Genomic DNA, 20,033 nt, shown 5'->3' with positions numbered 1-20,033 from the left:
TACTGAAAGATTTCCCTGCACAGGGACAGCAGGACTGAACTGTAAGAGGAGACTCAAACTTTGAAATCAATTTTCTAAAACACCAATTCCACATGCAGGGCCGGCTCCAGGCGCCAGCTTAACAAGCAGGTGCTTAGGGTGGCCAAGGGAGAGGGGCGGCACCTGCGGCAATTCGGGGGCGGCAGGTCCCTCACTCCCTCTAGGAGCAAAGGACCTGCCACTGAACAGCTTTTTTTTTTTGCTTCGGGCGGCATAAATGCTGGAGCCGGCCCTGTCCACACGTATATTTTTAAAAATGAGTATTTTAAACTAATAGGGTAGCACCTCTGCCCCACTCAATAATGTCACAGTTTGTTTGTTTGTTTGTTTTTGTCTTTGCAAAACCATGGAACCTGGCCTTTTTTAAAAACCTTTTAATACAGTATCCTCCTCCCCATTCCATATATTGCTGTTGATTTTTATAAACCAGATGCATTTAAGAGAATGCCATGATTTTTACTAGTTCAACAAGTTTGAGCTTCTCTTCTTCCCTTACCTATTTCCATGAAGGTAGCACAGAAGGCATTCTTTATTCTGGCTAGCTGCCTGGAAAGGCTCTCACGAAGAGCCTTAAATGAACATGGTCTTCAATGTCTGCTTTGTGATGCTGAGTACCATTTTTTTTCAAATTAAAAAAAAATCCTTTCATTTATAACACTTAAAATAAGTCACGTTCACAATACTAAACACCGGCCCTGTTGGATTTTTGCTTCATTCCTAATTTACACACTAGAAAGTGAGTTTGAGAGATTAAAAAAAGTGTCACTAAATTTCAAAAGTCAAATTCAATTATGGAAATGTGAATGTCGTTGATCTTAAATTTGCCACTAAAATTTTGTGGTTGCAAAGAAAAGATTTTACAAAAAGTCCTGGTAGGAATGGTGATGCCAGCTCTGAGCATTAATTGTGGTTGCTAGTTCAGTACTAGAGAGATGCTCTTCATGTCTGCACTGGTGGACAGCCCAAAACTAATATTCACTGTAATGCAGGGATTAGCAACTGTGTTAAACATCAGAAGGTCCCAAGTGTTCTGACAGTACCTCACTAAATGCCATAGAGTTTTAAATATATGTATGTATATGTACATAAACTATTCTCTTAACAAGCCCCAAAGCAGGGGCCAATTCAGGAAAATAAGTTCTGGGAGTAGGAGCCATTGGGAGTGGGGATGGGGGTTGGTGTGCTTCTACCAACCACTCCATTTAAGCAGGTTGCCTGTATAGCAGAGGCTAGTATATGGATATTGTGGTGCATCTGTACACCCACATCTCCAATGCTGACAGTGATCTTGTAAAAAGCAACAGAGGGTCCTGTGGCACCTTTAAGACTAACAGAAGTATTGGGAGCATCGTTCCTGTCTTTTTTGGTTGTTAGTATCAGAGCTGCTTCAGGGCTGGGTGGTTTTGTTGCTCCAAGAGCAGAGCCTTTTGGGGGAGCTGTAGGCTAATATCTTCCATCCTCCAACAGCACTCAGTGGTTTCAGGCAAGCAAAGAAGCAGATGTGACAAGCACCAGGATGCTTCTAGTACCAACTGTGTCAAACACAGCCTATGTTAAAGATGAACTATATTAAGGTTAACTTGAAACAAAAAACACTTATCCAAGTAGTCATTGCTCCATTCTCTTTGCTACTATCCAAGTTCTTATGTTTGTTTCAGAACTTTCTCAGTTTCTCCTGCTACTTTAACTCACAAGCCCTCGGAAACATTGTGTTGCTACAAAATCAGCACTGCAAGTCACTTCTGGCTAGGTGCTGAACATATGTGGACAACTGAAACGCTATGGCCAGAAGAAACAATTCTGGTGCTACTCCAAACCAGTGTGTCTCCATAGCTGGAGCTACAACAGGTTGTTCTTGGATAACACCTGTAATATATACCTTTTGGCAAGTAAATCTACAGACCTAGGAATGATTCTTGCACAGAAATGTATGCAAGCATAGGGAGAAAATCTATAAATAACAAGTCCTTGGACAAGGTAAATGGATTTTATGGGTTACATTTTTTTAAAACTGGAAGCTAAATTATACAAACAAAATCTCCACAGAACAGGTACCACAATACAGGATGGCTATCAGCAGTGCAAACTTCCTCATGTTGTCTTGATGATGTGCGTAGATCACAATCTGAAGGGATTGCCTCTAGAGGTAGAGAGTAGTTGATTCTCAGTGGCCATTGAGTCCTTGCCCCCTCTGCCGAAAGTGTCTAGAAGGCTGTCAAATAGAACTATTTGTGTTGGTAGCTCTACAATATGGGCTGAATTTCAGCCATCAAATTCATTTATATAGGCCAACAAAAAGCCATGGTAACCATACATGGTAAGGTAGGCTGGACTTGAACTGGCGATGTAAAGATGAAAGATTCTATGATGCACGCATTTCAAACGGTTGCCATTTAAATCAGCTAGATTTAGACTTCGTCCCCAGTTTGAAATGATCACTAATTATTTTCTACAGTGTCACAAGTGTACATAATATTTTATCAAAAAAAAAAAAAATGAACACAGAATAGAGGTCCCTGACTTGAGAAGAATACAATCTTCGGGCCTCGGGCTGCAATGAATTTCAGTGGTATGTATAGTCATTTCCTTGTGGAGTCCCAGTGAAGTCACTAACTTCAATGAAATACCATAAGTGCAGTCATAATTCATTGCAGGATCCGTCTCTAAGGACTTAATCTGGCAGGGGGTTGAGAAACTTAACCTCCTGTGGACTTTAACAGGAAGTTAACGGTGCTCAGCCCCTTGAAGAATGAACTCAGCACCTTGCGAAATAAGGTGCTAGCTCCCTTTGGCATATAAAGTATCCTAAGGACATAAACGTAAACAGCACAACATTTTCCTTTAAACCATTTTATCTTTTAATCAATATCACCAAGCAACAACTCAGGGCTCAATTCTGCTCGCAGGTACATGGGTATAACTCCTATTGGACTTCAATGGACATATGAGGGCAGAATTGAGGCCTAAATTTGTATTGCTACTTTGATATAGTACAGTAGGTTCACTTGGACCACAGAATGTGCAACGAATAGCTAGTTAGCACTTAGGCTTGAGAAATTCAGTGAAGAGGGGCTCTAGAAGCCTACTTTCAGTAGTTACACAGACAGAAAGACAGACAGACACACACACAGGGAGAGAAATAGACTGGCCCTCGCTTAGATTTTTGTTTTGTCTGCCTTGAGGAAAGTTCTGAATTGAACTCAATTCGTGCTCCAAAACTACAGGAAATGACATGTCTTTGTTTTTGTGGTGGGGGAGAGGGAAGGTGGACTACGCTAAGTGGGGGAGGATTGTGTTAGAATACAGTAGTGGAAGATGTTCTTTGTTTTACATGATAAACACATAGCTTTCATTTCCAGCAGTTTATACTACCTTAATTTGGGGATGAACTTTCAATTCACAACGTAACTTTATTTATTTATTTTTTAACTTGTGCTAGGACTGTAATTTTCAGTTCTCTTTGAAGCAAGACTTAACACGAGTGGAAGCATTGTACTGAAAAAAAAGAGGGGGCGGGGGGGGAGAGAAAGAAAGAAAGAAAGAAAGAAGTCTGTCACAGTCCAGTACCTCACAGGCCACTGCAACAGGTTTGACGGCAGCCTCTATAGAGTTGGCTTGCTTCCGGTTCACTGAATGTGAATACCACAGTTAATATCTGCTCACTCGACTAATACTGCTGACTACAGCACAAAGAACACAGGAATTTTGTCCAAGAAGCCACAGGCTCAGAGACTCCGAATGTGCACTATATTTAAAGACTGCATTTTTTTCAGTTGATAACAGAATGAGATTTTAGATATTTCAAACAGCATAAATATAGCAATGTGGTTATTCCAATCTATTTATATATTTAAGCTATAATATGTCACATAAAAGTAATGAATCACTGATGGGACATTTTCCCATCATCTTTTGTGTGAATACTTTCTTTACTTATGCTTTCTTTTCATATTTTCAGCTTTTTACAGTCAGAATCTGGTCAAATGACGTCATTATACTAATGTAAATCTGGAGTAACTCAAATTCAAGTCTATGTTATGCAGAGACAAAGATCTCTGTCCTTTTATTCAAAGATAAATCACACACATGCATATGAAAGCACCCAAAGTTATTTCTTCATTACTGCAGAACAATGTTGTGTATGGGATATATGAGCTACCATTTCAATTGCCACTCATTTTGTTTCCACTGTACCTCAGGTGAATCCTGAGAATTTACATAAATATTGTAACTAACTGCCCTGCTGGGATAAGGCAGCCAAGTGACACTGATGTCCAGTGATAAGATTCTAAGTTGCCATCTTCGTAACAGGTATTGATGAACATAAAAAGAGTTCCTATTGTAAAAGTTAATTCATTTTGACATCTTGTGTTATTAAATCCATTCCATTTATGAATCAAAGTGAGGGTCTGTGCCCAGCTACTCTTGGGTTTAGTCCAGAGAGGGTTTGCAGAGAAAGGTCATATCCTATGATTCCTTACTGATGTGGAAGGGTTTTCCCTTATTTCCCCCACTTTACATTCCCTGAAATCACTGCTACAAACTCATTGTCACTGCAGAGTCCATCAATGCTGCACCTCTACAGAGCAAATATGTCACTGTTCAAGGCACCCCACCTCCCTCCAAGGGCGGTGATTGCTATATCATTTGCATTTCCAGCCCAACATGTGGGAGAAAGGAAGTAAAAACAAATCCACATGGCATTTTAGGTCTTCCATTAGGCCAATGGACAGGCCCTAGAAAGTTTCTACTACAGCTGGTTGAATTTTTAATCTTGAAAACATTTTTGACAGAAAATGGCATTTTTTCAAAATAAACCTTTTCGTTTTTAAATAAAAATGCCACTGGAAAAGGGGAGCAAAAGAAAAAGTGGGAGGGAGATAAGGGAGACTAAGGAGGGGAAATAAAACAAAAAAAAAATCCAAACTGAAAAATTTTCCACTTTATGTTTATTTTCAAGATTTTTTTTTACTGGGGTAATTGCTATTTTTAAAAACTATATATGTATTGAAACTTTGAGCCAAATTCTCTTGGTTCTCCTGGTGTATATCCTCTTTTCCCCCACTGAAGTCATTGTGGTTGCAGCAGAGGAACAGAGATCCTTTGTTTTTTTTAAGTTCACCTGCTCCTGTTGTTTATTCCTTTCTAAAGTCATAATCCTCTAACATCACAATCAACCGCTGTGTAGAAAATTATGATGTCACAAACAAAGGCTGATCGATAGCAGGAGCAGGAGAAGCAAGAATGAGAAATAAGCAGCACATGCAAATGAACACTGAGAACCAAATTTAGTCTGGTTCAATCATGGACAACTGTACTGACTTCAATGCAGTTGTACCCACTTACATTAGAATGCATTTGGCCTCAAAACTCCATTTAATATAAAATTTGTTTCCTAAAATAATCAAACTTTTAAATAAGACTGTCCTTTTTCAATGGTTTCCATATACATGTTATCCAGTCCAGCCAGGGCATATCTTTGAGAGGGTTAAAAGCTGACTATAGAAGTAAGTATGCAGAAACTGTTTTAAATAGCAATATTTAAAAGTACTTACCTACTTCAGGGCAGGGGGAGCAGTATCTTGAATGTGGACACAAAAATAATATATTTTAATTCTGCAACTGTCTCTCATAATCAAGAAAACAGGAAGCCAAAACCCCTAGAAACCTTCTCTCCAGAAAATACATGCTATCATACATAGACAGAATAGTTTGCTTTTCCAAATTCTCAGCTACTCTTTAAAGACATGGTCTACTTTTAAACCTGTTTTGCAGGTGTGTTTGCAAATGAGCATTTATGATCTGTAATTCTCAGTGGTTTGAGCATTGGCCTGCTAAACCCAGCGTTGTGAGTTCAATACTTGAGGGGTGCACTTAGGGATCTGGGGCAAAATCAGTACTTGGTCCTGCTAGTGAAGGCAGGGGGCTGGACTCAATTACTAAATAAGTAGCTTTTGCCAAACAAAACATTTTGTACTGTTCCAAATGATGCAACACTACATACTGAAGCAGGAGACCACAACTCCAGTCTAGACTCAGGCTTCCTCTCCCCTGGTTTGTAAAAGTCCAAGAACTGGAAAAACTATCTACTGAGGCCTCAGGTGTAGGGATGCAGACCTTTTTACTCCACATCACAGCTGTCAGGCAACTGACATCAAATGATCACTGACTTGCTGTTCCGTTAATCAACAAAATGATGTACGAGCAGTACTTACACATTAGCCTTTCTATCCAACAAACTTTGTCTGGTTTCTGCTTTCTTTCTCTCCAAGGCAGCCCACATTCTCTTCTAACCTTGTCTCCTAACCTATGACTTAAATCAGCCTCTGTACCAGATGACTGGAGGGTAGCTAATGCACCACTGATTTTTTGAAGAGCAACTAGCTAAAGATAAAAAAAATGCCATTAGTTTTTGCGAGTACATCACCAGCAGGAAGCCTTCCAAACTATCAGTGAGACTACTGGATGACTGAGGTGCTAAAGGAGCACTCAAGAAAGACAAGGCGGTTGAGGAGAAGCTCTGTGAATTCTTTGCTTTGGTCTGCATTGCAGAGGATAAGGTGGATCTCCCCACAACCGAGCCATTCTTTTTAGGTGACAAATCTGAGGAACTCTCCCAGATTGGAGGTGTCATTAGAGGGTGTTTCGGAACAAACTGGTAAATTAAACAGTAATAAGTGACCTGGACCAGATGGACCCAAGAGTTCTGAAGAAACTCAAATATGAAATTGCAGAACTATTATCTGTGATATGTAACCTATTGCTTAAATCAGCTTCTGTACCAGATGACTGGAGATATGTAAAGCTGGTTTTAAAAAAAGGCTCCAGAGATGATCCTGGAAATGACAGTTAGTGAGCCTAACTTTATTATAGTTTCAACCAATTTGCCTGGTACTAAAGAACAAAATTATCAGGAACATACATATGTTGGGAAAAGTCAACATGGCTTTTGTAAAGGGAAATCATGCCTCACCAATCTACTATAATTCTTTGAGTCAACAAACATGTGGACAAGGGTGATCGAGTCAATATATTGTATTTGGACTTTCAGAAAGCCTTTGACACGGTCCCTTACCAAAGACTCTTAAGCAAAGTAAGCTGTCATGAGATAAGAGGAAAGATCTTCTCATGCATCAGTAACTTGTTGCAAGACAGGAAACAAAGAATAGGAATAATTGGTCAGTTTTCACAATGGAGAGAGGTAAATACAGGGCCCCACAAGGATCTGTACCGGGACCAGTGCTGTTCAACATATTCATAAATGATCTGGAAAAGGCGGGAAAGAGTGAGGTGGCACATTTTCAGATAATACAAAATTACTCAAGATAGTTAAGTCAAAAGATGACTTGAAGAGTTACAAAGGGATCTTTCTAAACTGGACTAGATGACAAAATGGAAGATGACATTTAATGTTGATAATACGAAGTAATGTACACTGGAAAACATAATCCCAACTATACATACAAAATGATGGGGTCTAAATTAGCTGTCATCACTCAAGAAAGAGATCTTGGGAGTCATTGTAGATAGTTCTCTCAAAACATCTGCTCAGTGTGCAGCGGCAGTCAAAAAAAGCTAAGAGAATGTTAGGAACCATTAAGAAATGGGTAGATAATAAAACAGAAAATATCACAATGCCACTATATTACTCCATGGTATGACCACACCTTGAATACTGTGTGCAGTTCTGGTTGCCCCAGCTCAAAAAAGGTATCTTAGAATTTGAAAACGTTCAGAGAAGGGCAAGGAAAATAATTAAGGGTATGGAAATTCCTTAAACCCTATATGAGGCCTGGGACTGTATATCTTAGAAAAGAGATGACTTACGGGGGATATGATATTTAACCCTACACATAACACAAGAAGTAGGGGTCAACTGAAAAAATTAATAGACAACAGAATTAAAACAAACATAAGGGAGTTATTCTTCACCCAACACAGTCAACCTGTGGAATTCATTACCAGGGGATGTTGTGAAGCCCAAAGGTAAAACTATTCAAAAAATAATGAGATAAGTTCATGGAGGATAGGTCCATCAATGGCTAATGGCCATGACAGAAAGGGACACAACCCTGTGCTCTGGGTGTCCCTAAACCTCTGATTGCTAGAAGCTAAGACTGGGCGTCAAGGAATGGATCACTCAAAATTGTTCTGTTCTGTTCATTTCCTCTGAAACATCAAGCACTGGCCATTGTCAGAAGACAGGATACTGGGCTAGATGGACCATTGGTCGGACCCAGTATGGCAGTTCTGATGTTCTTGCTCCAAGCTTCCCTTTTTCATCTCCTCTGCCTTCTCTTGGCACCACCCCACCTATACCTTCCCTCCCAGCATCTCCAAGCCCAACTTCAAGTTTTCCTCTAACAGCTGTTCATGATTACTCACTTCTGATGATGACTAGACACAGTGCCTCCCCACTTCCAGAAACAGGCTTCTTTAGCTGCCTCCTATATAACACAAGCATTGTGCCTGCTTACAGCTAAATATTTCCATGGATGGCTCTGAATGTCCCAGATACCGACGTCCATTAGCTTTCCTCAAAGGCCCATGTGCCACTCAGCCTTCATTCCTCAATGGCCCTTGGCTGTCCCAGGAAATCCATTCCAAGCCACAGAGCAGTTAAATCTTGTCCCACTAGCAACACTGGCTAGACTGGTGTGATTTCCATTCTTGCTGTGGAAGGGTCAATTAGCACTGCACCAAGCTGAGAAGCCACTTGCCAAGGCACTGGTCTAACGGTAAGACACTAGATATTGTAATTACTACAGGGGAAAGGAACTTGGGAACTCAAGTATAAAGGCAAAATTAAAGTAGTAGAGAAAGAGACAGAGAAAACCCAGATTTCTTTTCACCCTCGTGTGGCAAGAGATTCTTGCTTTACAGAATATATATTCTGAGCCCAATCCTCCAAGCCCTGCAAATGTAGAACTGCCATTGAATTAAATGAACCAAATTCAGAGACAATGTGTAAGACTTGTATAAGTTCAAATGTTTCTCAATGACTAGTCCATGGACTGGTGCCGGTCCCTGAGGTCTCCCTGACACAGTTTAGGAAGGCAGCAGGCTGGTCCCTAGTATCAAAAAGGCTGAGAAACTGCTCTGAACTGTGAGAGCATCTGGGCCTAACTTTCCTCTGCCTTCTGTCTAGTGTAGTTATTAGTGTCTGTGAAAATTAGGCTTAAAATGACACCATGCTGATTTGGTTGCATTTTATGCTCCCTTTGTTCAGATGTAAATGACTATGCACGGTGCAAGGCCCCAGAGAATCAGGCTCTCTGATTTGAACTTGGTCCCAGTCCTGTAAACATTCACACAAATGCTTAACTTAGAGCACATGAGTAGTCCCACAGAAGTCAGTGGATCTACTTACCTGCACAAATTTAAGCATGTGTGTACGTGTTTGCAGGATCAGGGCCTTAGACTTTGTTAACTCAGATACTAATAGATTAGCACCCACTTACCAATGTGTAATTTAGAATAAGGGTTGGGCGTCTAAGTTTTGGTGTCACTTACGTGTTGAGGAGTTGGAAGATTATGACACTAACTTGCACCTTGCCTCCTTTTGGTTGTGTGTCTTGTGACACTCCTCTCTGACCCCTCAGACATAATTTACAACATTGTAGGTATTCCTTCAGTCTAACCTAGACTCACTCCCTTATACAGACTCAGTGGCCCAAAATCCAGGGTTGATGTGTAAGGAGGCTATGTAGATTATACATTGATAAGAGGTGAAATCTAAACTTGTAGCTTATTACATATGAAGACAGAAAAGATTGTACAGTCCCAGTGCCTTAAAATTCTACCTGTCCTCTAGGGAATTTTCTACCTTGCATTAAATAACACTGGGTTCCTTTTAAAATAAAAGACACCCTCATCCTGCACAGGAAGTGGAAAGCTCCCCGGCTGAAAATCACACTACTTTACACTCACTTTATCTTTGACAACAAGACTCTATCATAGTTCCCTTGACCAGTGCTGGCAATGTTGTTGTTGTTGTTATACTGAAAACAATGTCAGCCAGTCTGACTACCACCAAAGCTAATTTATTGCATGGTTACAATTTGGTTCTCAGAAAAAATAATTCCCTTCCACGAGGGTCAGGGTAGCATGCTGATAGTGACATGTTATGTTTAAATAATTGTTGTTTCTAGCATGGTTTCAAATGTATTAAGAACATGGCCATCCATGAATTGGCTGGTGACTGGCGGGAGAAGGTGGAATTATAGAAGGATGTTTCAGTAAATGGAAAAGGCTAGAAACCACAGTTAATCAAAGAGTGATTTGTCACTGTAGAAACCCAGTTAACAAATTGAGGAAAGAGCCAAACAAACAGAAAAATCACAGAATCCCTGTTTTCTTTTGGTCTGTTTTAATTTTCCAGTGCTTAAGTTACAAGACAATGTAACTTGTTACTTCAACAGGAAATAATACAACTGCATTATATTTTAATAGAAGTCATCTAGATTCATGCTTTGAGTTTGAAAAGTGAGACACATATAGTTTCTACTAACACTGTTTATGTGCTGCTGTTTTGGGAAAGTGTGTTACGCTTCTTCCTGCTAAGCTACAAACTGAAGAAATTCTAGGAAAACTGAAGCAGTTCTAACAAACAGGTTTCAGTAACACAAAGTGACACATTTCAGTACATATTCATAAGGGTTGGGGGGTTATTACTGGGCTGTAATTGCAGTTGTTCTAACACCTAATAAGCCATGGTTGGAAAAACAAAGGCAGGTTAATTTGTGATTTCCTCTCCTCATTCAGAGGCAAATTAAGTGTCAAACAGCTAATACAGAACATATTTCATTTTATGAGATTTTAATTTAATTCTGCACCATATCGTTGATGCCTTAATGTAGGGTGGTTTATCTAAGAAGAAGAGCAATTTATAAACCTCTTTCAATGGAATCTTTAATGATAGGATACGGTAGCATAATTATAGCAGTGCCTGTTAGTCCTACTATACATATGAATCTGTCAGCAATTCCATCAAAAACATAAACCCCTATTTTAGGGGTTTATAACTCAGTTATACAATTTTGCTCCAGGGTGAAATTTGGGATACAAGATTTCTGCCCATGAGTAATTAAAAAAAAATCCTAATATCTCATATATATTTATCTTTAATGGTAAAACTATGCAAGAATCCTTTACACCCTAAAAGTTTACTGATATTGACTGCTTTTTTGGTTTGCCTGTTACTCAAAAAAGATATTTTAGGCCCAGATGCCATCATGCGCGCAAGACCTTTTTGAAATTTTCTGTATTTTTCCTCTATTTGTTCTATTGATACCTAATTATAGTAAGACTCCACATTCTTTAGGTATAGATCTCAACCAGCTTTGCAAAGCTGGGAAACAATAATTAACCCCAGTTTTACATATGGGGAAAATATGTAAAAAAATGAATGAAAATATGAAAAAGCAGAGAAGTTGAGTGACTCACATAGAGAGTCAGTAGCAGAGATGTGAACAAACCCTTGGTTTCCTGACTCCTGTCCTATGCCCTATCCACAGTCTCCCAGAAATTGAAATAACTTTAAATCCATTTTTTTTAAAGGATGCCATGACAACCATCCAAATAATGTCTCCAAAAGAATGATTAATCCCTTCTAAGCCAAAATCCAATGTTCCTAAAGATGGATTTACACCAAAGACTATAGCTGTTGGTGTCTATCATGTTTATACAGTACTGTGAATTTTTGAAAACTCTACAACCTTTGAAAATGCCTATGAAAAAGCTGTTATAGTCTGAAAGGTTCCTTTGTACAATCACCTAATTACATATTTAATTACACTGATCATATTGGCTCCAGTACATACTGGGTATGTTATACCCTATCATTTCAGCAATGGCATAAACAAACTGAAGGGAAGAATCTACTTAAGTTTATGTAAAAATAAATAAACAATAACAAAGACATTTTAATTTTAAAGTTAAGGCTGAAACTATAACATGTATCTCAAACAACTGCCTACAGCCCATGATCTCATGCTAAAATCCTATTATTTCTTATGAGCTATGTGATGATGGGAGACGTCCAAGGTGCTGCAGGAAGTATTGGTGTTGGTTATTCAATAAGTGACACTCTTCCTTCTGAGTCAGTTCTGATTCCACTGACCTAGCGTGGTATAAAGAGGGTGTATTGTTGTATTTCAGATGAAACATTAAACTGAGATATTGACCATTTATGGTTCTTAAAGCACTTGTGGCGCTTTTGTCACAATAGGTTTTTAGCCCTAACTCCTGTTCATATTCCAAATTGAGTAACCACATTATGCTTACCTAAAATTTGCCTCTGCTCTGTTGTTGAGCACTGGTAGTAAATACTGTTGTGATCCATCCAAGAGACTAATGCATTTCAGCAACAGTAAAGTGATCCCTAACAGGGCTCATCCTTGAAATCTCTGCCCAGGCAAACTACAGGCCCAGAATCTGTATATTAGTTTGCAGAGAAATTTGGTATCCTTTGGAATGAGAGATGCTATTTGAATACCAGGTATTATTAAATAATGGTAACGGTGCTAATCTTGCTCTTGTTGAAGCCAATGACATAATTTCCCTTGACTTTGGAGAGAGCAGGATCATGCCCTAAGCCTCCAACCAGAGGCTGATTTTATAAACCATGTGAAGTACTCTAAAGAGCTTACATTATGCCTGGTCTACACTATGAGTTTAGGTCGACTTTAGCAGCGTTAAATCGAATTAACCCTGCACCCATCCACACAACAAAGCCATTTCTGTCAACATAAAGGGCTCTTAAAATCTATTTCTGTACTCCTCCCTGATGAGGGGAGTAGTGCTGAAATCGACATTGCCGGTTCAAATTAGGGTTCGTGTAGACACAGTATTGGCCTCTGGGAGCTATCCCACAGTGCATCATTGTGACCGCTCTGGACAGCAATCTGAACTCGGATGCACTGGCCAGGTAGAAAGGAAAAGCCCCATGAACTTTTGAATTTCATTTCCTGTTTGCCCAGCGTGGAGCGCTGATCAGGACAGGTGACCATGCAGTCCCAGAATCAAAAAAGAGTTCCAGCATGGACCGTACAAGAGATACTGAATATGATCTCTGTATGGGGAGATGAATCTGTTCTATCAGAACTCTGTTCCAAAAGACGAAATGCCAAAACATTTGAAAAAATCTCCAAGGCCATGATGGACAGAGGCCACAACAGGGACTCAACACAGTGCTGTGTGAAACTTAAGGAGCTGAGACAAGCGTACCAGAAAGCCAAAGAATCAAATGGACGCTCACGGAGGGAAGGGCGACTGATGACTGTAGCTATCCCACAGTTCCCGCACTCTCCGAAAACCACCTGAAGGGTCAAAAACATTGTCGCGGGTGGTTCAGGGTATATGTCATCAGCCCTCCTCCCCCCCCACACCGCCCGTGAAAGCAAAGGGCAAAAAATCGTTTCTCGACTTTTTTCACTGTCACCGTATGTCTACTGGATGCTGCTGGCAGACGCGGTGCTGCCGCGCTACACAGCAGCATCCCCTTGCCTTGCTGACGGCAGACAGTGCAGTATGACTGGTCACCGTCATCGTCATCCCGTGGGTGCTCCTGGCTGGCCTTGGTGAGGTCGGTCGGGGGCGCCTGGACAAAAATGGGAATGACTCCAGGTCATTCTCTTCTTTAAGTTTTGTGTAATGGAGATTCAGTCCTGCCTGGAATATCATGCCATCTGGAGGCTACTGCCTCAGGCTACTCTCTCAGTCGGCAGCACCACGCGGTTGCACCTACCCCAGCCTACCCCTTGCTCCCAGGGCTCACAATCAGATACTTAGACCTCTACATTTTGCTGCAAATAAAAAAATAAAGCTACCGTTTAGAACTGTCCCGCAACATACATATCCTGGGACATTTTGTATTTTACCAGTGTCAATCAAAGACCCACACACAAATGGAGATTCAGTCCTGCCTGTGCTTCTATCCTATTGCTTATCACAGATTCCCATTTTCAGGTATAGGCTGAGCAAGTGCAGAATGGTGGTTCACTCTACTTCGCCCTCCCTTCCCCCCTTTGATCTCTGCTTGCAGAGGCAATAAAGTCAGTGTTGTTTCAAATTCATGCATTCTTTATTACTTCATCACACAAAAGGGGGATAACTGCCAAGGTAGCCCGGGAGGGGTGGGGGAGGAGGGAAGCAATGGGTGGGGTTGTTGTAGGGGCACCCCCTAGAATGGCATGCAGCTCATCATTTCTGCAGGATGTCTGGGGCTCTGACCTGGAGCGGTCGTTTGCCTCTCTGGTTCTTTAGTAGGCTTGCCTGATATTCTAGGCAGGACTGACTCTCCATTAGACAAAACTTAAAGAAGAGAATGACCCGGGGAGTCATTCCCATTTTTGTCCAGGCACCCCCCACCGACCTCACTGAGGGCGGCCAGGAGCACCCATGACAGCAGCAGATGGTTCAGTATGACTGATAACCATCTTTGTCAACCTGCAAAGCAGCAGACGGTACAGTATGGCTGGTAACTGTCTTTGCTAACTTGCAAAGGCAAGGAGATGCTGCTGTGTAGCGCTGCAGTAACGTGTCTGTCAGCAGCATCCAATAGACATACGGTGATAGTGGAAAAAGGCTGAACAGGCTCCATGGTTGCCGTGCTATGGCATCTGCCCAGGCAATCCAGGGAAAAGGGCGTGAAATGATTGTTTGCTGTTGCTTTCACAGAGGGAGGATTGACTGACGACATTTACCCACAACCACCCGCGACAAATTTTTGGCCCCATCAGGCATTGGGATCTCAACCTAGAATTCCAATGGGTGGGGGAGACTGCGGGAACTATGGGATAGCTATGGGATAGCTACCCACAGTGCAACACTCCGGAAGTCGAAGCTAGCCTCGGTACATGGACGCACACTGCCAAATTAATGTGCTTAGTGTGGCCGCATACACTCGAGTTTATACAATCGGTTGCCAAAAATCGAATTCTGAAAATTCGGAGTAATCCCGTAGTGTAGACATACCCTTAGAATCTAGCTTCATATGCACTGCAAAACCTAGAATGAAAGGGGTGAATTTGTATTATGCTTCCACCTTAATTCAAAATGCCCCTGTTAAACAGTAGGTTTAAGTCAAAATCTTTATTTTAATGTATTTTATTGCATGGTTGATTACGGTGTAAATACTTACTGATGCATCAGTGGAACTCTAAGGAATAAATCACAAGTTTCTGTACTCTCTCTTTCATTCTATAAATACCCACTTTTCCTTTAATGCCCAAGGAAGACTGCAACACAGATTTATTACTTACCTCCAGGCAAATTTGCTCTGAAATTACAATTCAGTAATAGGAGACTAATCCAAAAAAACTGTTGGTAAAATATTGTGTGTGTACTTGGGTATGTAGTTAGGATTGTTAATATCAATTAATTCTGCTCACAGAGGAGGACTTGTTTTAAAACAACTTCATTTTTCTTCTGTATATATGTAATTACACAGCTGTAACTAATAGCCATGGAGATGCAATCTGCCATCTAAACAACTAGCATTATTCTTCAAAGTATTACTTGTGCATTTCTTCTTTTATTTTCTCAATAAGAGGGGTGATTATTAGATATAATTAAATGTATATATCAAGACTTTTAGCACAGGAGTAAGCCCTCCTTATGGCTCCATTTTTTTTATGGTATATGGCAATTTTCGGGACATTACAACTAAAGATCATTGCTTTATTTTGCAAATCTGATACTCCTCTCTACATATAGAATAAGATAATGCTTATTTCCACAGGGTTCGTCCTCTCCCTTCTTTTTCTAATGCACGTTATCACTGGCATTCTTTTCTTTTATCTTTGTGTAAACCATGTGCTCTATTACATTTGCCATTTTGTTTGGGTGACATTCCCATCAATCAACTGACTGCTTGTGCACACACACAACAGGGACTATGAAAATTCCCCCAAAATTTCATTACGCTTCATGGCAGTCACTAGGAAAATGCTTTGATGTTACAGGAAATTTTAGCTATGAAGAATCCCAAGCCTAATCCAGAGAAAGTACACGTTTTATTTAGCAGTATTTCATAGGGCTCTGTACTTGTTAATTTAGTATTTATAGAATGACAGCACACAGAATAAACATCAGCAAAATATATAGGTAACACTTGCCAGCTACCTATTATAAAAGGCATTCCTAAGGCACCAGCCTGGTTCTGCTTCAGTGAGTCCACGAACAGATAAACTCAATGCATTCCAAACGTAAATCTTGCTCTCCAGCTAGAGCTGCAAAGCTTTCCAGGCACAGAGTTTTAAGTACCATAAGGTTTCCAATATTTGTCTCTTGTTCTAGGCTCCATAATATAACAATGTGGAAAATAATACTTACACATGCAGTGGAGGAATGGGAGATGGTTCATAATGGTAACGTCCCTCGTGATGTCTTGCATCAATTGGCACAGGAGGGTGGAATGCTGGAAAAAGGTGAGGCGGATCTGAAAAATAAGGTTTCCAAATATGAATATATCATGCAGCTATTTTTTAATATTGATTACACCTCTCAAATTATGTGCCAACTGTAATATGATGTACAGTCAAATTCTTCTCTCAGTACAATGTCAGTGTAATTGAACAGAGTTTGTCCCATAAAATTTGCATAGATGTGCGTGAATATTCATTTATTAATTTTAATATTCTCTTTTTATAGCTTAAATGGCAAATTACATACAGAAGCCTTTAATAAATAATTACAGTGCACACATGTGAAGTATCAGATCAAAAGGATCACTGAACCTTTCATAAGCATCCCTGGTTCTTTTTTTTTTTTCATATTAAAACAAATAAAAATGTTATTGAAAGAAAGACCTAAAAATAGACTACAAATAGCATGTAGTAAAAATGATACAGTGGAATGTACAACTAAAACAGCAGTGTACAAAGTACAATCTGGAGTAAATTACAATTAAGTTAGAAGGAAAACGTGATTTGGAAAGGCTGCATTGGAGGAGATGCTGTGCTGCAGCGCACCAAGGGGAAGCATCAGGAAGTATGTGCTTCAGGGCGTGGGGATTCGTTTCCTCAGCCTTGAAAAGGATGCAGCATATTCTTCGCATGCAGCTGGTCACCTCTGCTGGCAGGCATGTAAAGCGGTGGGGAGAAATGGCTTTGGTTACTCCCCACCCTGTTTCTGGCAAGTTGTTCCTAGGAAGGCCAACTCTGAAGCTGCCACTGCAATTCCAGACAGCCCTTATATACATTACACAAGAGGGAACAGTTCCTCGCAGTCTCGTCCCCAACCCGCCACTACACAGGTTGAGTACAGGCCAGAACAATCTAGCCCTCATTTTTCCACATCATTCTCTAATTAAAGCTCACCGCCATTTTGGATGCTATAGTTTTAATATGCTGTAGATCTCTATCAACATTTTCATGCCTTTGCAACTGTCTAATGTAAAGAAGGTTATTTTATAGAAGATATTTAATGCATCATTACAATCCTGAATGGAGGAAACAAGTACAGGCAGCAACATAACATCTGAAAAGCCCATTGTCTCTTGGGGTCTGAAACCTACCTATCCAGACCAATTATTAACTAATTTTTATTTTGTCCTAAATCCATACTTTTATGTGATCCTAAAACCAGATGGAACAGATATTATGTAGTGTCATGGTTTTACTAAAAAGGATTCTAAAAAGACAAAATCCTTATTTATGCTCAGTCGGGAAAACCAAGCTAGAGAGGCCTTTTTCAGTCTTGCTATAACTCTTAGGGTAAGTTCTGTGTGTATTTTCTTCCTTCTGAATTCAGCTAAATGTAATCCCCCTCTTAGATTATGTTATCTCTGAAAACAAGTGCATCAAGCCAGTTGATGATCCAAAAAAAGGGGGAGGAATTGCCTCTGTTTTTTCTCAAAAATGTGAAATGTTTGATACTCTCCAACCAGCTGCGGTTGGTAGAAGAGGAGTGTAAAAGATAATGGGTTGGGGAATTCACACAAGTTCTGAGAAAATATTTCCAATGTTTCATGACAATTTTGAAACACTTGAAATTTCCTGTCCAGCTCCAGTGCCAGCTATTTGTTAAGTATTAGCTACAGTATGCTTACTAACAGCGCATTTCTGCCATTTACTGACTTGGGGTCCAATCCTGTTTGAAAAGTGATTGTGGCTTCCTAATGTGAGCAGGGAACCTCTAGTCATGATAGCCCTAATTCTAGCCCTATTCTACAAACTGGACATAAATACCTACGCACTTGCAATTTGATCCACTCCTACACCTGTGTTGAGCCCTGCTGACTTCTACAGGACTCTCAGTCAATCCCAGGAATTTATACACCCCACAGGAGTACATGGTTATGGGTGGACCAGAAGATACATGCTTCCCTTGCATGAAATGCATTTTGCATCAATCACCAGCCCCAGAAGCCACAACGCAGCCTGAAACCAGGAGGAAATGTCTGAAGGACAGAGAGATGTCTACACAGTGTGGGATCCCGTTGTGTGCTGTGCTCCCTACCCCTTAGCCTATTACCTGCAATAATGTAAGCTGAGTAGGGGTCTTACTCCTGCTGTACATTATTTTCCTCCAAGACATATTAGCTACTCTTCAACAAACATATCTCTCCCCCGCCTCTGTCATAGTGGCAACTCTGAGGAAAACAAGGGACAGGGGAGGTTTGTCCCGAGGGGCTGGATTCTGATCCCCTTACGCATGTCAAATAGCACCATACCCCACCTCGCACAAGGTGAACAAGCCTATGCAAGATGCAGTTTACTTTCCATCCCTGCCGAGCCAGGCTGAAACTCCACTCTGGAGAGCAGTTCCCCTATTTACCTCTTTAAACACAGTTTAACCATGTACAGTATTAGCCCTAAAGTTAAATGTGATCTTCTATAATTTTCTATTTTAGGACTGGAATATTGAATACTAAATTACCTATAGCCCAGATCTAACTTAACTGTACAGATGAAGTAAGTAGTATTTAACGTGTGTGTTTGTGTTATACATTCCCTTCATTAACCTCTGTCATCTTGTACTGACATTTAATGAGGCAGAAATCTCAAAAGAATACATTTCTGAATCCTTTAATATTAAGTTTCTCTGTGTATCCTGGTTGCATTTTGTTTGTGTTTTTTGTTTGGGAAAGAGAAGTATTCCAGCATTGCACAGAGAACTGTCTAAGTCAACCCCGCATGACTAGAACAGGCCTGAATATCTAGCATCTGCCATAATTATCCATCTCACAGTTTATTATTTACACATGAGCAATACAGCTGGTGAGCATCATAACTCAAGCGTATGTGTAATAAGTTACTGCACTGTAGCCATCTCCTATTGCAACCCTTGGAAAAATACCTCATGATGACTTTTCCAAAGTCAGGCTAAAACTGCTGAAGCAGAATAAAGTGCCACTAAACCTGGCTACCTCCTATTTATCATACAATTTCCTGACTGATGGTTCCACAAACCAGCTGCTAAGTGCTGTGTACTCTACTGTCAGCAAACTAACATGCTAAATGGGAGACAGGGAGAATAATGTGCAGAACCGGTGGAATCAGTTTTACTGAGGGAATTCAAAATCTACTATATGCGGATAATTCCTTGACGCAGAGGTAAGTAGTAAATTCTACATGCTTGTGGGTCCAAAAGTGTTCTACTTTGAACAGCTTTGAATATTTATATGAAAATACTCTCACATCAAACAGATATTTGAAAGAGCACCTATCATCCAAGGTTCCACTTAGAATGCACTTGAAACCCTATAAATATGTAATTGGTTGACATGTATTTAAATTGAAATATACTGTAAAAAGTTTGCATAGCTGTAACACAGATTGTATTCCTATTGGTCATTCTGACCTCACACAATGACTATTTCAACAGAGATACTGCCAGACCATCACAGGCCAAATTCTGCCACATTTATTTATACTAAATAGTATACTATTCTAAGAGTGGTCCCGTTGGAATGAATGGACTACGTGTACAGTAATGTACTGCTCTTTGTATGGTAGAATCTGGTCACAACTGATCTGTAGCTGCTGTTA

General features: G+C 40.2%; 1 protein-coding gene across 4 annotated transcripts in view; it reads right to left on the bottom strand.

Annotated features, from left to right (window-relative positions):
- The window catches only part of GLI3 (GLI family zinc finger 3), a 253,463-nt gene that overhangs the window by 101,617 nt on the left and 131,813 nt on the right, over nt 1-20,033 (bottom strand). For all 4 annotated transcript variants that reach the window (XM_054019886.1, XM_054019884.1, XM_054019885.1 and 1 more), the window contains one exon: nt 16,375-16,480. In XM_054019886.1, coding sequence (XP_053875861.1) covers nt 16,375-16,480 — 106 coding nt within the window. The remainder of the gene's footprint in view (nt 1-16,374; nt 16,481-20,033) is intronic.

The sequence above is a fragment of the Malaclemys terrapin genome, chromosome 2, assembly GCF_027887155.1.
Source record: "Malaclemys terrapin pileata isolate rMalTer1 chromosome 2, rMalTer1.hap1, whole genome shotgun sequence".
NCBI lineage: Eukaryota > Metazoa > Chordata > Testudines > Emydidae > Malaclemys > Malaclemys terrapin.
The sequence above is the reverse complement of the archived record's forward strand: the minus strand, read 5'-3'. Positions and strand labels throughout refer to the sequence as shown.